The sequence below is a fragment of the Osmerus eperlanus genome, chromosome 10 (genome assembly GCF_963692335.1).
Source record: "Osmerus eperlanus chromosome 10, fOsmEpe2.1, whole genome shotgun sequence".
In the NCBI taxonomy this organism is placed as follows: domain Eukaryota; kingdom Metazoa; phylum Chordata; class Actinopteri; order Osmeriformes; family Osmeridae; genus Osmerus; species Osmerus eperlanus.
Window position 1 is genome coordinate 15832374 of NC_085027.1, and position 19009 is coordinate 15851382.

Genomic DNA, 19009 nt, shown 5'->3' on the forward strand with positions numbered 1-19009 from the left:
TCATTTACTGTACTGTTGAGTTATTCCAGCCCTGTTTAAGTAAATGGAGGAAGATGCCCCCCCCCCCCCCCCCCCCCCCCCACACACACACATCCCAACTGTTGACAGTTGACACATCCTGTCCAGCAACCTCAGTTACGGTTGGAAGACTGGGGCCCCATTTGAGCGACCATCCACCATTTGCCTTCTTAGTGCATTTTTCTATGCATGGATATCTCTGCCAGTTTTTTCCAGGGCCCAGAAAATTATGTATGAGGCGTGCGGGGAGGGAAGAGGGATGCCTCTGTTGTTGGGACAGGCCTCGCTATTAAGCGCGTGACCTTGGAATTGCACCCCTTTTAGCGAAACAAGCACGGGGTTTCAAATTGGATTCCGGTAGTATGCAGTAATTCCACGCATCTTTGGCCTCATTTCCATTTTAACCATTCGAACCACCCTGCGTCCCCCTGCCCACCAGCAAAACCACAACACACCAGCCGGCAGCTAGGAACTGAACTTCCTGTTTTCTGTCCGGAGCTCCACAATCCATGGGCTGTAGTGTTTACCTTGGGGAAACATGGCAACTGCAGTGTCACTAACCAGACCCCCCCCCCCCAACTCTACACCCCTGACTGCCCAGGCCAGGCTGTCCCCAGAGTTGGGAGACAATGAAGGGGTTGCTACTCGGGCAGACCCCCCCCCCCCCGTCCCAGCCTCTCAGCCTCCTCCCAAGGCCAGCCTCCCGGCCTCACAGACAGGGATTTCCTCCTGCTATGGGAGCCAAGCCGTCACAGCCCAGCGATCAAGGGCCTGCCATCTGTGACTGAGGCAGATTTACAGCAGGGGCTAATCCACACCGTCAGCCCCGTTTGTTCTCCAGATCAGACTCCACACACACACACACACACACACTGCAGACTCAAACTCTTCTCCTCTACTCCTCAACGGCTCGACAAGGGCCCCCTTCGCTGTTAAAAGCCCCTCCCCCCGCAACACTATTTAACTTGCCCTTTTTAAAGGCAGGATCTCACTCTCTTCTGCACTTAAAAAATAACTTGAGTCCATTAACTTGTTATGAAATGACAAGCCCCAATGTGTCATTGAGCCACACGCCCGGGTGCACATCACTCATAAGAAACAGCCTCATCCTTATGCTCCAATGCCATCCTCCTATCACTCAAGCAGACGAACCCCTCAACAAAACACACACATGGATGCCTGCACACATACACAAACACACACACACACACACAAATACCTGAGTGGCGCTTCTCTTCATCTTTTCCACTCTCTTTTTCTCATGTATCCAGAGAGATGTTGACTTAAGTACCATTCGTGCGTGTGTGTGTGTTTGTGTGGGTATGTGCGAGCTATAGTAGCAGAGTTCAGTGGTCTCCCTGCGCACAGGGCAGTTGTGTGAGGCCTGAAGTCCCTCTGAGAGCTCCTTTGTCCCCCCCGTCCGTCCCCCCCTCCTCTGGAGAAGGGGTTAAAGAAGACAAATGGAGGCAGAGCCACAGAGCCCTAACGTGCTTAAGCGGCACATTTTCAGTGGGGGCAGGAATTAAAAACAATGCATGCCTTTTATCCCTGCCTGGGTCTAATTAGATGTGAGACACATCTCTGCTGCCCCGGCCGTCCCTGGACACCCACTACAGGAGCAGCACAGGATCTTCAACCCTCCAGAGGCTGAACATAACAGATGTGTGTGTGTGTGTGAGTGAGTTTCTGCCCGTGTGTTGCTTGCATTCTCCTATTTGCGTGAGGCTATGTATCTATAACTTTTGCTATCTGTCTCTTACACAGACAAGACAGACCATCAACTAGGTTAACACAGGACTCCTCAGTCCAACCCCAGTCATGCTGTCAGTCTGCCTATGTCGTGCTCCTGGTGCAGTGGTTGTCAGGGGGCAAGGGGGGCAGCAGACTGGGGGAAGCCCAGGTGGGCAGGCAGGGAGGAGGCTGCCCCTGCTCAGGCTGGTAGCCCAGCACCTCATACCACCAGAGGCCTGCTCACAGCACAGCAGCAGCCAGGGGAATTACTGCCTAGCTGACCCAGAAATCCAGGGCCAGCTTTGTTTTAACAAGCGGGGGGAACCTTCCACCACTTTAGCAACTGTGCCTCGACCACAAGAAAGAGCCCCGCGCCTCTGAAGAGCTAGCGGGGAGGAAATTAAATATTACACGAGGAGGGAATGGTTCGGCTCGAGAGGGGCACAGGGGGCTCAGGGCTGGGGGCTGGGAGGGGGGAGGGCTGGGGTGGTCCCACCACGCTGGTAGTGGGACCAGACATTAGGCAGTGAAATGGCAGTTTGGGAGAAGAGGAGGAATGAGTGGGGTGGAGGGGGTCAAGAATTTGCAACGTTCATGCTCGCTGATGAAGAGGTATGTTCATTATCAGCGTAATGCGATCAAGATGCTCGGTGGAGGTGGCGAGCGAGAGAGGGACCGACATTCTTTATCACACACTTCATTTCATTTAACCGACCTTTAAAATATATATATATATATCTGGCATATATTTATATGTGCACATATATGAGGGGAGGGGAAAGAAAGGGCGGAGAAGAGAGGGAAAACTTGCCCCGGCGTTTAAAGGGGTGGTGGCAGGCTTTCCAGCGGCTCTTGGTCTGCGCCCAGTCTTTTCCTGGCAGAGAGGGAGAGAGAGAGAGAGAGTCCGCAGGCCTGTAAGGCTGGAGCCTGCATCTGAAGCACAATCAATCAAGGCCTCAGCGGCCGGCCTCGCGCACCGCCGTTTGGTAAACACTGCGTCACAGGCTATTTGAGGAACCGTTCTCTATCTAAAACCCCCACAATCCCACACTGTTCACAAGCATGATAACCATGCCTCTGGCATGTAAACTAGCCACTAGCCCAGGACTGGGACAGGGAGGGACTCACAGGGATTAGGGTAGGTCTCTTAATATAACATTTTCTGAGCGCAAAACCTATGACATCACAGCCTATTTTCGATGACCTAACTGTCCTTCATCAATGTTGTTCAAGCAGTACAGGGTAATGTAAGGGGAGTCAGGTGGCTGAGCGGTGAGGGAATCGGGATAGTAATCCAAAGGTTGCCAGTTCGATTCCCGGCCATGCCAACTGACGTTGTGTCCTTGGGCAAGGCACTTCACCCTACTTGCCTCGGGGGAATGTCCCTGTACTTACTGTAAGTCGCTCTGGATAAGAGCGTCTGCTAAATGTAAAATGTAAAATGTAAATGTAATGTAAGGTCCCTCTTGTGGAAATTGTCAGCTACATAGGTCAAAAATACCTCAGGTACTTAAGGTGGGAATGATGAGTTGATTGAATTCATCAAGAGACCTGGTATCAAGCCAATCGAGTCATCATCAAAGTATGCACTTCCAGAATAGACATTAGCCCTAAAACGGCCTCAGACCTGATGTGTTAATGTAGTTTACCGTTCAGCCTACCATCTTGTAATGTTTGCTGGCTGTTTTTCTGGTGGATAATTTGATCTGGTCACGTAAGAGAGGAAGACCTTAGCTTGATGTGACTCTACAGGGGAGCTCCACTGTGTGTGTGTGTGTGTGCGCGTGCGTGTGTGAGCACGTGTCTTGCCCACATAGGGAAGCTGCAGGAGTCCATTACCTAACCCAGAGCTAGCCTCTCCCTCTCTCTCTTACAAACATGGGCATCCATTAACGCACATCAAAGGTTAGGGAAGAAAATATATAAATAAACAGAACACGGACAAAAAAAGCAGAGAAAATCAGACTTGTTTGTGAACCACACCACAAGACCCCCCCCCACCCCTTCATCCCCCCCATGGAGACACTAACTCCCCAACCCCCCACCCTTTTAACCTAAGTGGGCCTTCCTCTTTCCTTGCATGTTCGCTTGTCCACTGTACTACAGTCATTAACATATTTGGAGTGCAGCGAGCAGAAAGCTTAATTGTCCTTAATTGCTCGGCTAAATATGTTCTCTAATGATTTGCCTCAGATCTGTGACTGCCTTTTGCGCAATTTCCCGGCCGCTGGCTTCATTATCCCTGCCTCCTTGGAACAAAGTGTCTTCAGAGGCTAGCCTTTTCTCTTTCCTTCCCCCCCCCCCACCCCTCCAACATAACAACACAGAGAGAGGGTGTGTGTGTGCGAGGGCAGTGGTGGATCTCCGGTGGGGAGGGGGGGCAAGAAGGAGTGGGTACAATAGAGCGCCTTTGTCAGGGCATACGAAGTTAAAGTGATTAGAAAACCAAATCTGTGCTGAGGCTGAGTGTTAATTGACCGCAGCACAGTCTTTTTAATCAGCCCCTAACAAACGACCAGCCTTCGTGTCTGTCTCGACGCTCGTGCCTGGTGCCTGCGCTGCTGCCCCCGCCGCCGGAGCGAGCCGGTATGGTTGCTGCTGTTGTTGTTTCTGTCGGGCCCAGTTGCATTAATGGCGTCTCTCCGTGTGTCCTTAATGGCTGAGCAGCACAGCCCTGTTGCCTTGCAGTCATCGTTATCCAAGGGCAACACTGGTCGACTCTTTCTATTAACCCTGTTTCTCCAAAGGCAGACTTTCACAATGTGTATGTGGGATAATAATTTGAACAAACTTGATAAGAGGATGTAGATACAGACAAAGGGTTTACCTTTACTTTACCATGGAAAACAAACAAGTAATCATTCCGTGTGGCTCTGAGAGGTGTTTATGCGTCCTCAGAGTGATACGACACGCTCTGAAAGCCCAATCCCTGATCCCCTAACAGTGATACTACGACTCCTGCTTTTTGACCTGGATTAATAACAATGGCAAAAGCAAACACCCACCACGTCCTGATCCATGTGGTCTGCTTGCCTGGGGTTTGTTCATATTTGATTAGTTCTCTATTATCATAAACCGAGCAGCAGTTCTGCATCCGAGCAGGAGAGAGAAGGCCCACTTTAGTCAGCTACACTGTGAATGTGAATGTGAGTGAGCAGAGAGAGAGAGAGAGAGAGAGAGAGAGAGAGAGAGAGAGAGAGAGAGAGAGATAGAGAGAGAGAGAGAGAGAGAGAGAGAGAGAGAGAGAGAGAGAGAGAGAGAGAGAGAGAGAGAGAGAGAGAGAGAGAGAGAGAGAGAGAGAGAGAGAGAGAGAGAAAATGAGAGAGAGAAAGAGAGACAGAAAGAGATAGAGAAAGAGAGAGGAAGAGAGAGAAAGAGAGAGAAAGAGAGAGAAAGAGAGAGAAAGAGACAGAGGCAAACCAAAAAAGTGGGGGCGCATGTGCATGCGTTGCCGCGACACGGTCGACGGGGACGGAGAACCTCTCCTTACCGGTGTCTGCGGAGGGACACTTGCGGATGGTGAAGATGGCGCTGAGCTCCTCCTCCTCCTCGGGCAGGCCCTTCTGCAGACGCTGCAGCTTCCTCAGGCTCTCGCTGCGCTGGTGCTTCATGGAGCGCACGTGCTGGATCAGGTTGAGCTTGGCCTTGGTGGAGTAGTTGCACAGCACGCAGTGGTAGTAGCAGGCGTCCCCCTCCACCGCGTTCTCATGCTGCTGGAGGTGCTGTGGGAGAGAGGGAGGCAGAGAGGGAGAGAGAGGGAGGCAGAGAGGGAGAGAGAGAGAGCCAGAGAGAGAGAGAGAGAGAGAGAGAGAGAGAGAGAGAGGTTTAACTGACGGAAGACAGCTCGCCAGGCACCACCAACTCACTTTCACTCACACAGTTGGCAAATGAACAAATCAATTCCCAATCACAGCCATGTTGTTTAACACCCAACCCTCTTCCACAAGTACTGTTTGGACTCAGCCTCCACGGCGTGTGTGTGTGCGTGCGTGCGTGCGAGGACAGGGGTGGGAGCCAGACAGGTCTCAGGGGGTCTGGGGGGCGGTTGGGAAGCCCACATCAGCCAAACCCTCAGAGGCCGCCAGCCCAAAGCCTCACATACGGAAGGGGAGCATTGATCCCTTTCACTCAACAGAAGCCTCCTGTCTCTGAAAAGGAAACTCCCAACATCTGCCTGTTTCACGCATGGGATGCTAAATATTGATCACGTTGAGTCAAATCCTCTCTATCGCAGCGAGCACGGAGGAGAGCCAGGGCGCGCTGAGAGAGAAATGTGAGTTTGGGGGGGCGGGAGAAGGGGGGGGGGGCGGCGGGGGTTGAAGCCACATTCTGAAACAACCCAGAACATTCCATGACAGGGGAGCCTTCGGTGGACGGGATGCGAGCCCCGTTATTGACCTGTCTGCCCCTCACTTCCTCAACCCCAGTGGCACTCCAACCCCACGCCAACCAATGGTTGGTGTAGTGTCGAGTATAATGACTCGACATGCCCCCACACCCCATAGTGACACAGCACCACCAACCTCTCTCCTCACACCACACAACTCTATTCTAATGACCCCCTGCATGGCCCAATCAATGGCACAAGGCCAACACAATATGGCTGGGGCTGGGGACCTCTGGAGAGATATTGACCATTATCCTGAAGTATCATACTGATCCTTGCTGCATGTTTACAATGCATGGGGCCTGGGCCCAGTGTGACCACCCTTGTCCTGCCTGTCATGTGCTGTTTATATACACAACTCTAGAACTCTTGCTGTGGATTTCTGTGGCTGCAATCAATGTCAATCATCAGAAGTTCTCTCTCCCCCCCACCCCCACCCCCCACCCCCCTCCCTAATCTCCTGTCAAAGGCAGGGGTCCGAGAGAGAATGAAGCTGGAAGCTACTGCCAGATGGGAACTCAATCAGATAATGTTTCTGAATACATTCATGTTCAGTCCATCATTAATTGTCTACTTCAAAAAAACATGCCCACAATATGTCAGTATTGAGATTTTTCAACAATGGAGGGCTTGAATGTGTCAGCATGTAAAGCTTTTTGAAAGCCAGACACACAGGCGAGACAATATAATAATTGCGTTGTACAGGAAGACATATACAGTAATATTAGATGCATTTATGAATTAGTCATCAAGACAACTGCCACTGTTGCCATGTGTAGAGACCTAATGCAGCATTGAACAGGTTACAATAGGTCCTGGAAATGATCCACCATGGCAGACTGTCTCTGTGTCTAACACTGGGAGTCATGTGCAGAGTGCCAACTGGTTTCTCCTGTACACAACCTGCATATCTGTCTCCCAGCAGGGATGTGTTCCTCTGTACAGAGCACCACCACACTCAGACAAAGGTGGAGAAAACAGGAATTGATTCATTAAGGAGATCCTGAACTGGCCTGCCCTTAAGTGAGGCGACCTGTTTAGATGGCTGGGAAATGCAAAAGCAATAGAAACATTAGATTTTTAACAGCATTACATCCAATTCAGGTGTTGACAGCTTGAGCAGAAAAAAACATCCTAACAATATTACGTTCCCTGAAATGCTCTTGTCCTTTTCTCCTAATGTTTAATTTTCTGGTGGTAATATTGTAATATTGCTATGGGGTTTTCTGGGCAATTGTATTCCATTCTCCCTGGTTTCATATTTCTTCCCTCTACACCTAAAACGTACATTAGGACACCGCTTCCAGGAACAGGAAGGGAGCTTTTTTTGTGTAAGCCCCACAGCTCAGTGTAATAGAGTTATTAGGTGATTGTAAAAGGCTCTCTCTCTCTCTCTCTCTCTCTCTCTCTCTCTCTCTCTCTCTCTCTCTCTCTCTCTCTCTCTCTCTCTCTCTCTCTCTCTCTCTCTCTCTCTCTCTCTCTCTCTCTCTCTCTCTCTCTCTCTCTCTCTCTCTCTCTCCTTGCCTTGTTTGAAGACATCCATGATGTCATTGAATAGGTGCTGCTGGATATTCTGTTGGGTGAGCTGAGCCCCCCCCCCCTCCCCCCTCCTTCCTTCTTCTCCACCCCCTCACATTTCCCCCTTCTGTGCACACATTATTGCATGAGAGCTCAGGTAGGGTGAAACCTGACAGACATATTTACTCAGCAGATCCATCCAGTGATTACGGGGCTGGAAATGGCACACTGTTTCTACTCAGAGCAGATGGCTTTAAAACGGGGAATGAATGAGCTCTTACCACTCATGACTCGAGGCTCCAAAAATCTACAAGAAGACAGCGAGTTCACTGACCCCCCCCCCCCCCCCCCCAAAAAAAAAAAAAGACAGACAGACAGACAGAAGAAAAAAATTATAAAACTGACGACACCTGACCTAAACTTCAAAGCTGGTCTCCTGAGGTAGAGAGGGGGGAAAAAAACCCTGGGAGTTTTACAGCTTCCCATAAAAAGGGCAGGATTTATACAGGAGTGAACCTGAGATTTCCTGGCCCAGAAGAGTCCATATATCACTAAATACCTGCCTGGGCTGACTGTGTTTAAGACCCAGCTAGGCCTAAACCTGCCTTCCCTGGTCCGACAGGCCGCAGACACCTGTGCACCACCACCCACCAACTCCCCTCTGGATCTCGTTAGAGGAGCGATGCATAGAGACTAGAGGAACATCGGGACCCTCATAAAATACACCAGCCCATGTTACCAGTTTGACCAGTTGTGTTCTGTAGGGAACTCTATGACTACAGAGCTTAAGACACTGGACAACATTCGGCTCATGGGAACAAAGTCTGCACGCAGTCAGACAGACACGCAGGTACCTTCAAACGATGATTCTCACACTGAATTCCATCGGAATTATCCACGTGAGAGACCACGAGCAAGAGATCATTATCTCAGGGCTCACACTCACACGCAAACAGACACACACGCGCGCGCGCGCGCACACACACAGACACACACCCAGTCACTCCTTGGATGTGAAACACAATAATGCACCAGACAAGGCCTGTGTCTGTTTCCTATGATCCTGCAATGAAGCCCCTAGCTGATAAATCACCTCCAACTGGAGCGCAGGAATTCGCCGGCTTAATGAAAAAGTCATGTTGGGAAGGCTGGGAGGGAGCTAGCCTGCCTGCTGCAGAGGAGCTTGCCCTGTGCCAGGGCCCCTGGACAGCCGGCTGAGGCCCAGGCCCAGGGGAGGGGAGCTGGGGAGCAGGGCGGAGGAGCGAGCGGCGCTGGGGATAAAGTCTCCGGGCCCTCTCCTCGCGGGGCCGCATGGCTTCAATTTCTTTCCAATTCCCTTTAATTGACTGGGAAGTTCCAGCAGCCATACAGGAGACAGGAGCGGCGGCCGAGCATGCATAAGAGTGTGGGAGCGTGGAGTGGAGTGATGTGGTAAGTGTGTCCGTGTGTGTGTGTGTGTGAGCGTTCCTCCTCTGGAGCCAGGCCTTCCTGCCTCCACTCTGCGGGGGCTGGAACAGGGCTTCCTGCCTGCACAGGTAAACGAGAGGCAGGGGCGGAATGTGTGCCGACCCATCCTCTCTCAGGCCACTTCACTCTGGCCCCATGGCCTCTCCGTGGGCAATACACGCCGGTATCAGTTACAACACCCACCAGAGTGCTGCATACATCTGCATTTCCATCCACTTCAATGCCGGGTAAAAATCCACGCTCGACACAAAAAAGTGACGCCTGAGAGAGAGTGGTCGACGTGAAACGAAGGTGGGTATTACTGGAAGGCTGCGAGAGAGGAAGAGTGCCAACACAAGCCAGTAATTCCACAGAATTGCACCCAATGGAGCAGTAAAATACATGCACAAACACATAAGCACACACACACACAGACACGCACAGACACACACACACACGGTGAGGACACATGTTGGAAGACACACATACCATTATGATCATACCCCAATTTCCACCATTAAATTTGGCAGTGCTGTTAATACAAAATTAATGCATTAAAACAGATGACTGTCCACGGGCTTAAATGGCTATCAATTCTGAGAGAGCTGCCAAATTCCCTCTGTGGATGAGCCAGTGAGTGTCTGTCTGTGTATTGCTTTGTAATTATCCCAGTGATTCTCAGCACTTAGAGGGTGAGCCACACGCTTTCACAACACGCGGTGTGCGTGCTTGCGGGTGTGTGTGTGTGTGTGAGAGCCCAGTACTGGGGACAGGAGAGTTACTACATGGGACACCACACTCGACTAGACCTATAACGCCCTCTTACATCCTCTAGTAACTGTCATACCGGATCCATGGTCTTTACAATATGAATGAGGACATCATATCCTCTGATATCATTGGAGCAGTCAATGTTTCTCCATTGACCGAAGGGCAAAATTACGAGCTTGTTCCAGGCACAAGGTGCAATGATGAAGAATGTCAAGTAGCACCTTTGTTATTCACTCTCAGTGATGTCATGGCAGCGATTACAGCCAATGAGGTCATTGTATTTCACTGTGAAATGAGACAAAGGGATGCGCCTGTCGGGCTGAAAAACACACTGGGTTCATTGAAAATGAAACACTGCCGAGTGTCTCAAATCTCATTCTAAGTGCATGTGTGTGTGAAGAAAGACGGAACGAGCTGTGTGCTGGCGCAGCTTGCCCCGGGTTGGTGTGTGCGTTGTGTGTGTGTACATGTTTTGGTGAGTGTGTGTGTTTACATGTTTGTGTGTGTGTTTGTGTTGGGTGTGCGTGTGTGTGTGGGGGGGGGGAGGGGCTGTGTGTTGTGTGTATCTGGTGGTGTTGTGTGACGTACAGGAGTAGCTGGGGATCTTGTCGAGTCGGCTCGGGGGAATTCCCCTTGAAGGCCAGCAGACAGGTGAGGAGACAGAGAGGCAGGAAGGCAGGCAGGTTAACACATCGTGTGGTGGCGGTGGAAGCCCGGCCGAGCGGCCGGGGTCTGAGTGCTCGCAGCGCGGCCTCTGATTCCCTCCCTGCAGCTCCAGCGACAGCAACCACCACCACAGAAGCTACGCCGGGTGCCAAGTTCAGCGGCTGCTTCGAATTAGCCACTGCGAGCGGCGACATGCCTAGACATTGCGCTGTGGCTGGGCGGGGGAGACTGCGTGCACCCACCCCGTAGTGCATACCTACTGTTTCCTGTCCTCCCCCCTTCACTACCCCCCCCCCCTCCCCCCTTCCCCTGTTTTCCTAATCCCTCTCTCCCCATACTCCGGGCTGCTCTCCTTCGTCTCGGGGCACAGCGCACGCAAAGACTCTCTCGCTCCTGCCAATATGCAGCGGTGATCAAATGCTGCAGACGAAGAAACGACACGTTGAATATTTGTCTCTGCCACGGCGAGCGGGAGCGAGTGAGGGGAGGAGACAGAGAGGGCCATTAAAAGGGCTCCTGCGTAGAGGTCGAGGAGGGGAAGGGGGCAGGGCGGGGGGGGGGGGGTGTTGAGGGCGGGCGGGGGAGTTGGGGGTCACCGAGGGCCCTAAAGACAATACCACTACAGGGGCTCTACTCCCACCTCCTCGCCTCACGTTAACATTAAATAAAGCAATAATTATTGAATTCCTTTTGAATACATAAGATGCTGGAAAGTAAAGGATAGGAACATAATTGCAGGGGGAAGGCAATCAATGCAGGCAGGCAGTCATTTGGGCCATGTTGATTGTGTATGCAGCCGCCGTGTGTTGCTTTGTATGTGTCAGGAGCGGCGAGGGAGGGGCCGGTGGTCGGGCGAGCCGAGGGTGTCGTGACAAGAAGCCGAATAATACATTCTCACATACACCGGCGCAGGACAAGAGTTGGGTAATCCCTCCTTCAATAATCACCCCGGGCCCGAAACAATGCCTCTCGATCAGCTGATCAATGCGTCCACATAATTCACGGGCGAGTCACTCTCCTTCTCGGGGAGAGAGGAGGGGGCTAAGTGGGCGGGCGGGATGGAGGGCGGCTGGTGGGGAAATCGATGCCCTACGTGGTGATAACAAGCCTTGGCCTATGCCCACCGGAGCCCTTCCTTACCGTCCTGGCTTTCTCTCATTAAGGATATTTGGATAAGCATGGCTATACATACATAATGTGCACTTCTAATCGCAGACAAACACATTTCCCCCTTCTTAATGAGCGGGGCCCCTACTTATGCGCCAACCTGCAAATTACTCTGAAAGGGGCAGGAAGTGATGTCAAGCCCCTAAAAAGAACGAAAAGAAAAAAACAAGGAAAAAAGTCCAGAAATTAATAGTGAACCGTAGGCCTTCTCTCTGAGCAGCTAATTAACAGCTTAGCCTCCTGGTGGGTTTATGGGTGCCAGGGTTTTCCCCTAACGCTGCCGTGTAAAAGCTGTGCCTGCAGGGGGCGATAGCAGCAGGGCGCCACCGGGGTGCAGAACAGCTGTTTCCCCCGCCCTGGGACGTCTGCGTCGGCTAAGTGCCATCTGGAAGCGCGGGATGGCAACTCTGAACCTGCCCTACCTGGCGCTCCCTTTCTCAGCATCCCCTTCCAGAGCGGCGTCAACAACCAAACCCTCCATTTTGGAGAGTGGCAATGGTAATTATTAGGATGGGGCTGGAGAGGAATGTGACTGCTCAGCTTCTCATTACACACAAAGAGTTGAGACGCAGTTCCGATCATTTCGGCCCGTGTGTGACATTGACAGGGATTCGTCGGGTGTCCATTAAATGAACCCACTCTGTACTGCGGAGTACTGGACGGTATACGAGCCGTCCAGTAGGGTTGGTGTGTGAGGCAGCCGGGCCCAGATCAGGCCTGCTAGCAGCAGACAGGGGCTCATCCCAGCTCCCTCTGGCCCAGGAAGGTCCAGATCACATGGAGCTTTTCACAGGAGGGAGAGAGAACAAGCAGGTCTGTGGAAAAACCACACCTGGCACTCAGCAGCCCCCAGTCCTGACCTAGCCTTTAATCCACTGTCTCTCCCTCCCTCCACTGCCCACTCCCTCCCTCTGTCCTTCCCTCCCTCCCTCCCACCCCACTCCCATACAACACACGCACAGCTGACAGCGCCCATGGGATTCTAATATCAGTGTTTATACTCCCTTTCTTAATGTGGGCTAGGCCTGTGGGAAGTCCAGCTATCTGCAAGGTGAGCTATCTGCAACAGCAGCCTGGAGGATGGGTGGAGAGCTGGGCGGAGGTCTCCCGATAATACTCCACGCTTGTGGCAAATGTTTCTATTACAAACCGTCATGCCACCTCGACTTACGGCTGAAATGTTAAGCTGATCGGGCCTTAAGACACATATGAAATGAAATCCCTTCAACGCATCTATGACTCACATTCAAATCAACAGGGAATCTGAGGAATGCATTACAGCACATTGCGCCGTGCTGTGGGTCGCTGTGGCTTCTGAATGGCAGTGCATTGACCAGCTGAATAGGCCTGGGTAGGGTTACTTACGTCTGTACTAAATGAGACTGAGATGACTGACTCTGGAAATGAATTGAGGGACTGAGTCTGATCTAGGCTACACAGGCCCTGACCATTTGGTCTTGGTGCTGAGGTAGGGAAGGATCAGAAAAGGCAGGGCAGAGAGGCAGTGAGTGGAGGTGGGGGTGGAAGGGAGGGAGGGAGGGTAAAGAGGCAGGGCAGAGAGGCCGAGGAGGGAGGTAGGGGGGAAAGAGGTAGGGCAGAGAGGCAGGGGAAAGCAAAGTCAACCAATACGCCCACACAGGTGACAGAGACCTCACTGCCTCTCATTTGTCACCTGCCAGACAGACAATCGCAGTATGGCCTGTGGCCTTGTGCCCCAGCTGGGGGTGAGGCTCCAGCTGCTTGTTACAGGGGTGAAGGCTAGAGGGTGTGGTGTGATGTGTGGAGGGCGGGGCCTGGAGGGGAAAAGGGCCAGTGTTGCCTCAGAGGCTGGGGTGAGGGGCTGGGAGTACAGACAAACGGCACTTGCGATGATTAATGCAGTGAGTGGAAATGTAATTCGGAGCAAAGAACATTACCAAAACGCCATTAGTCTCTGACAACAAACATCTCCGTTTGGCCCGACGCAGCTCCATGACGAGCTCTTTGTGAGCAGGGGACAAGCGACAGATGGGTCATCGCACCCCCCGGGTCAGGCTAGACCCCTCACAGCCTGACTCAGCAGCACACTGACTTCCTGCCCTCCACCCATCGCCCTCCACCCCACCACCTCTCCGTCCAGCCTGGCCCGGGAACAGGGCCCCTGTGCGGACAGCGGCGTGGCTGCAGGGCCGGGCCGTAGCCGCGGTTCTCGGTCACCCCCTCCCCGCAGGCCCGGATGTGATTCGCCGATCTCCTCCTGTTCATCCCAGAGGCTGACGTAACCACAGGAGAGACAAGGAACACGAGCTCCTCCGCCTTCAGTTATCTCCCTTTCACCTCTGGTGTTCCCCGTTTGCCTGTGTAAATATTTCATTACCACATAATTGGTCAGTGCTTGGGGCTACGCAATAAGGCGGTGAGACTTGTGATGCCGTATGTGTTTTTCACCTCCCAGTTTGTTTCATTATATAAAATTCACACAGAATTAGTTGAGAGAGTTGTGTTTGAAACCTCAGTGGGGGGGGGGGAGTGTTAAGTCGGGCATGCCTTTCCCCTCTCCATAGCGTTGCCCTAGCTCGCAATACAGGCACACTAATTAAGGCCACTGATGAAGGGCCCAAGCCAGAGTCAATATTTAACCCAGTCTTAAGCTGCCTTCTTTAACTAGCAGCGCTGAGCTGACAGAAGGAGCAACAATGCCGCTGAGTGGTCCACTTCTTAAAATGCTAATGAGGGGCGGAGGTGGATACACACACGATGTATGGGCTCATTTGCATACCTCATGAAGTACCCCGTCGGTGGAGTGGGACTGATGTCGAGTGTTCTTTTACTACCCGCGCACTCCAAACACCCACCTGGTACACCTGCCGACACGGCCGCGCTAGCAGCGAGAAGGGCTGGAACTACTTGGCCTCAATAGTCTCTTCATAACAAGAGTCATAGCCCCTCTTGCCTTAATGCACCCACACGAGTAATGTGAACCTCCAACAAACATTGCTTTCAAGAGACTGCTTAGTTTAGAATTAGGTAACACAAATACCCTTAACACCCGAAATATGATGACAATTGTTCATGTTTTTACATAAGGCAGAAGTGAGCATTTCTGTGACGTGCTGGAGAGGGATGGAAATGGGGGGAAAAGGAGGAACAAATCTGCCCTTCAGCCTTGCTGCTTTTGCCCCCCAGCTAGACATGAATTTGAAATGTGCTCTTCATAAGACCTGCGCCAGCCTCTAACCCATACCCAAAGGGAGTATGTGCACTTGTGATGAAAAGGGGCGCTCTCTGAAAGCCCGGCCCCTCCATCCCCTATCCGTAGCCCACGCTCTCCCCAATCCACATGGGCTCTGACAACACAGACTGCTTTATGGGGTCATTCAGCTGGGCCCGCTTATTAGCCACAACAAAAAAAAAAAAAACTTTCCATAAAAAAAATGAAACAAAGTGCTCATTGATCAGGGCGATCAATGCAGGATCAATAACCTAAACCCTCATCATTCCCAGCGCAGCATAATTACAGCTGAGATATGGTCGTCATCACTAAAATCAAACACAGGCCGGGTCTAATTGGAGGCAGCCTATTGCTTTAGTCACGCTGGCGAAAAGCTTTCCACAGCCTTCCAAAAGACCTCTGCCGGCTGACTGGCCACTGGAGCTGCCTAAAATAACTACTCACGCATTAGCCCGTGTCATGATGGAGGTCGTTGAGCTGGCTGCCCATTTGGGGACATTTAATACAGGGTGCAGTCACCTCCCGCACAGCTCCGCTTTGTATCCCTTTTAATGTAAATTGCGGACGTAGGTTGTAAGATCGCATTAAGCCCCCTTTTTATAGGACAACTTGTGATTTTAATTTATTAATGTTTTGGAGGAGTGCCCTTATTATTCGATTTGGTACTGACCTCCCTGTTAAGTAATGGCCAGATAAAAGAGGCCGTTTTCCAGTCCAGTCGCTGAGCTGCTGGGTGCAGAGACAAGGAGGGTTGGCATGGAGAACGTGGGCATAGGACAGGCTGGCATCCCGGCCAAGATAGCAGCCCTGCTCACTGGTGCACTAAGTCCCCCTCCTATACTTCAAAGGCTTCCCGCTTGGCTCTTCCTGTTTATTGATTGGATAAACCTCTTGTCCCGTAATCACGCGTTAAATCAAGCATGCACGGCTGTCTAATCTCCAGCCGGGGAGGAAAGTGTTAACGGTGAAAGCTGCTGAAAAGTGCATAATGAAGGTGCCGTGTTCAGTGTTCAGTCAGGAGGGAGGGAGGGAGGGAGGGCATGCTCCTCCTTCCCCTCTCAGGTTTCTAGTTTCTACACTGGTTCACATCCCACTGCCTGTCTGTCTGTCTGTCTGTCTGCCTATCTACCTTCCCGTCTGTCTGCTTGTGGATTCAACCAGAGAGAAGAGGGAGGGCAGAGGAGTTAGCAGAAGTATCTACAGTTTTCAACCCACCTCTATTTTCCTTGCAGTCTCTCCCTCCCTCCCTCGCTCCCTCTCCCTCTCTCCCCCCCTCCCTCTCTCCTGGTCTGTGTCTTTCTAACTTGCTCTCCTTCCCGCCCCACTCTGTCGGTGTCTGTGCCATGCATTCTCCACCAGAACGCCAGGGGCACCATGCTTGTAAAGAAACCACAGCTCTTTCAGTGCCTCATGTATTTACTGACGGAGGTATGTTAGAATCAAAGGCATTACCACATGACACAACAAATTAAACAGTCGGCGGATCGAGAATTTATAGAGTGAATATTGTGTGGGCGGCTTTGCTGGCATTGTTGGATTACAATATGTTCTCTAGCTAGCTATTCTTGATGGTAAGATAACATAACTTACCCACAGAAGAGCAGTTAGCAGGGTTAGAGTCCACTGCAGCAGCCCCCACCCTTCCCTCCTGACAGACTTGCAGACACACACACACACACACACCCACACACACACACCCACAGAGCGACAGCAACAGCCCTGCCTACTCCAGGTGGGGAGAGCTTTCACTCTCCTTTCTGTTTCCTGTTCCTGCCTTTTCTTCTCTCTTTCTCTCTCTCTCTGGTTCTCTCTCGCTCGCTCTCTCACGCTATCGCTGTCTTTTGCTCCTTCTCTCCTCTCCTCTTCTCTCTCTGTCTCTGACTCGCTGCTTACTGTATATTTGTGTCCAGTGCTATGCGTCTTTTTTCCTTTTTTACTCCTTTTTTTTGTTTTGTTTTTGTCAAACGTTCTCACTTCCCTCCTTTACAGAAGTGGTTAAAATCGCTCTGTCTCTTTCTCACCTGCTGCAGTTCGCTCTAAAAGCTCAGTCCTCTCTCTCTTCGCTCCCTATCCCTCGATTTTCTCCTCCTCCCCCCCTCCGCTCTTTCCCTCTGTTGCTGTTCTCTTCTGCCTAATCTCACCTCAGTTTTTATTTCACCCTCATCAGCAGGGGACTAAAAATAAATGATGAATGGAACATGATATTTTAAAGTCGTATCTCTTATCTGTTCTTACAAGGGAATAATAGGGTAGTTAATCCTGCAGATCTCCCTCAAATTGATTAATCAGCACATGCGGACAATCAAATAAATGATTAATATTCCCCAGACCTGCGGTCGGACAGTTACCCTGAAACCATCAGTAATAATTCAGTAAGCCTTCCTAGACCATGGGCTGGGCGAGTCTACCTCACTCAGCATCAGGCCTCTGATGTTCCAGCAAGACTTTGAACTTTCCACACACACACACACACACACACACGCTCACACACACACAGGCTCAGACACACCAGGGAGTCTACTCTTCTGCTCTCTCTCACACAGCATCAGTAGAGGAGAGCACCTGCTTGCCTGGTCAGACAGAAATGCCCTCCAACATTAAGAGAGAACAATAATATAATATTCACATACAGACTCCAATGATCTTGCTTCTCCTGCACTGGTTTCCTATATCAACATGGCCTTACGCAGAGGGCTTTACAAAAAGAACAGGTTACCCCAGTTGAAACTGTTGTCAGTAAACACACACTTGCACACTCCCCCGACCCCTAACAAGGCCTTGTCAGTGAGAAACCGTGGCTATCTCTCAATCAGTCAAGCTATCTCTCACACACAAACACACAAATAGACACACACATGTATGTAGGGATGAAACTATGCTGGCAGGTTGTGTAAAGGAGAAGGTACAGCGTGCTGTGAAAACATGTGGAGTCACTATGTGTTGTCTGATCCCTGGAGCCTGTAGACACAGTTAAACAGCCTCCCCACAGACAGCTGTCCAGACATCCATACCCACCATGGCCATTCTGGCCCGGACCCACCCTGCCCTGCCCTGCCCTGTCCTGTTGATGGATCCTCTGTTTATTCAGCTATTTTCGGGACAAAGGAGGGAATCTCCATTGAGGTTTTCTTTCTCTCCTGTTCCCCCCCCCCTCCTCCTAAAGAGGTCAGCAAACAGCCGTCTTGGCAGCCCTCCCTGCCTTTACCAGCCTGTTATTAATCTGGGAGAGGGCCGTGGGGCAGCCCAGTGCCTCCCCTCCTCACACCCCCACACACCCTGAGAAGAAGGGGGGAGGGCAGGAGGTACACCGTGGCCGGAGGTGTGGAATGCCTGCTCCAGTCCCAGGCAGGGAGGCTCTCTTTGTCCTTGTCTCCGGCCAAGCTTGGACACATGAAGCTGTCCCACGCCAGCCCTAAGCCCCCCCCCCCCCCCCCCCTTTGGCCTTTGTGTCGTCTGACCGTCTGGCTTCCCTGCAGCAGCCAGTGCAGCTGTCTGCTCCGCTCTCCTGTAGGGCACGCTGCCTACACACATGCTGTATCACATAGCGTTACTGCGGGCCGTATAAAACACCTCCTACTGGCCATGAGCCTGTGTGTACTTTATACAGGCCGAGGGCAAGAGGAGGGCTAACCCATCTAGGGCTAGAGAAGCTGGAGGTTTGCGCTGGGAGACCTGGAGTCACAACAGGGGCACTAGCAAACTGTAAACCGCTCCGGGCCACTCGATAGCCGTTGCCAATAGGTCGCGTGATATATATCTTTTGTCTTTAACAAGGTATGAGGGTGGTGTGAGGCGGTGTTGTGAAAATACCCCGTTTTATATAACCGTTACAGTTCACTTTGATCTCGTCTCTCGCTCCGCTGTTTATAAATCAGCCGCACAAATATTTATGAGCGAGACCAGGAAAATGGCTGGTCTGGTTCATGTCCCTGCCCTCCCTCCTTTCCTCCCTCGATCCCTGCTTCCATCGCTCCCTCCCCGCCCGGGTCACCCCCGCCCCCCCCCCTCCCCCCCCCCCCCCCGACGTGTCGATGACGCCACCACAGACGCAGAGCGAGTGCATCCTCCTCGGGGGAACATCCATCATCCCCCCC

General features: G+C 51.8%; 1 protein-coding gene across 1 annotated transcript in view; it reads right to left on the bottom strand.

Annotated features, from left to right (window-relative positions):
- zfhx3b (zinc finger homeobox 3b) overlaps positions 1-19009 on the bottom strand; it is a 147950-nt gene that overhangs the window by 59873 nt on the left and 69068 nt on the right. The window contains 1 exon segment of the mRNA XM_062471053.1: positions 5240-5471. Coding sequence (XP_062327037.1) covers positions 5240-5471 — 232 coding nt within the window.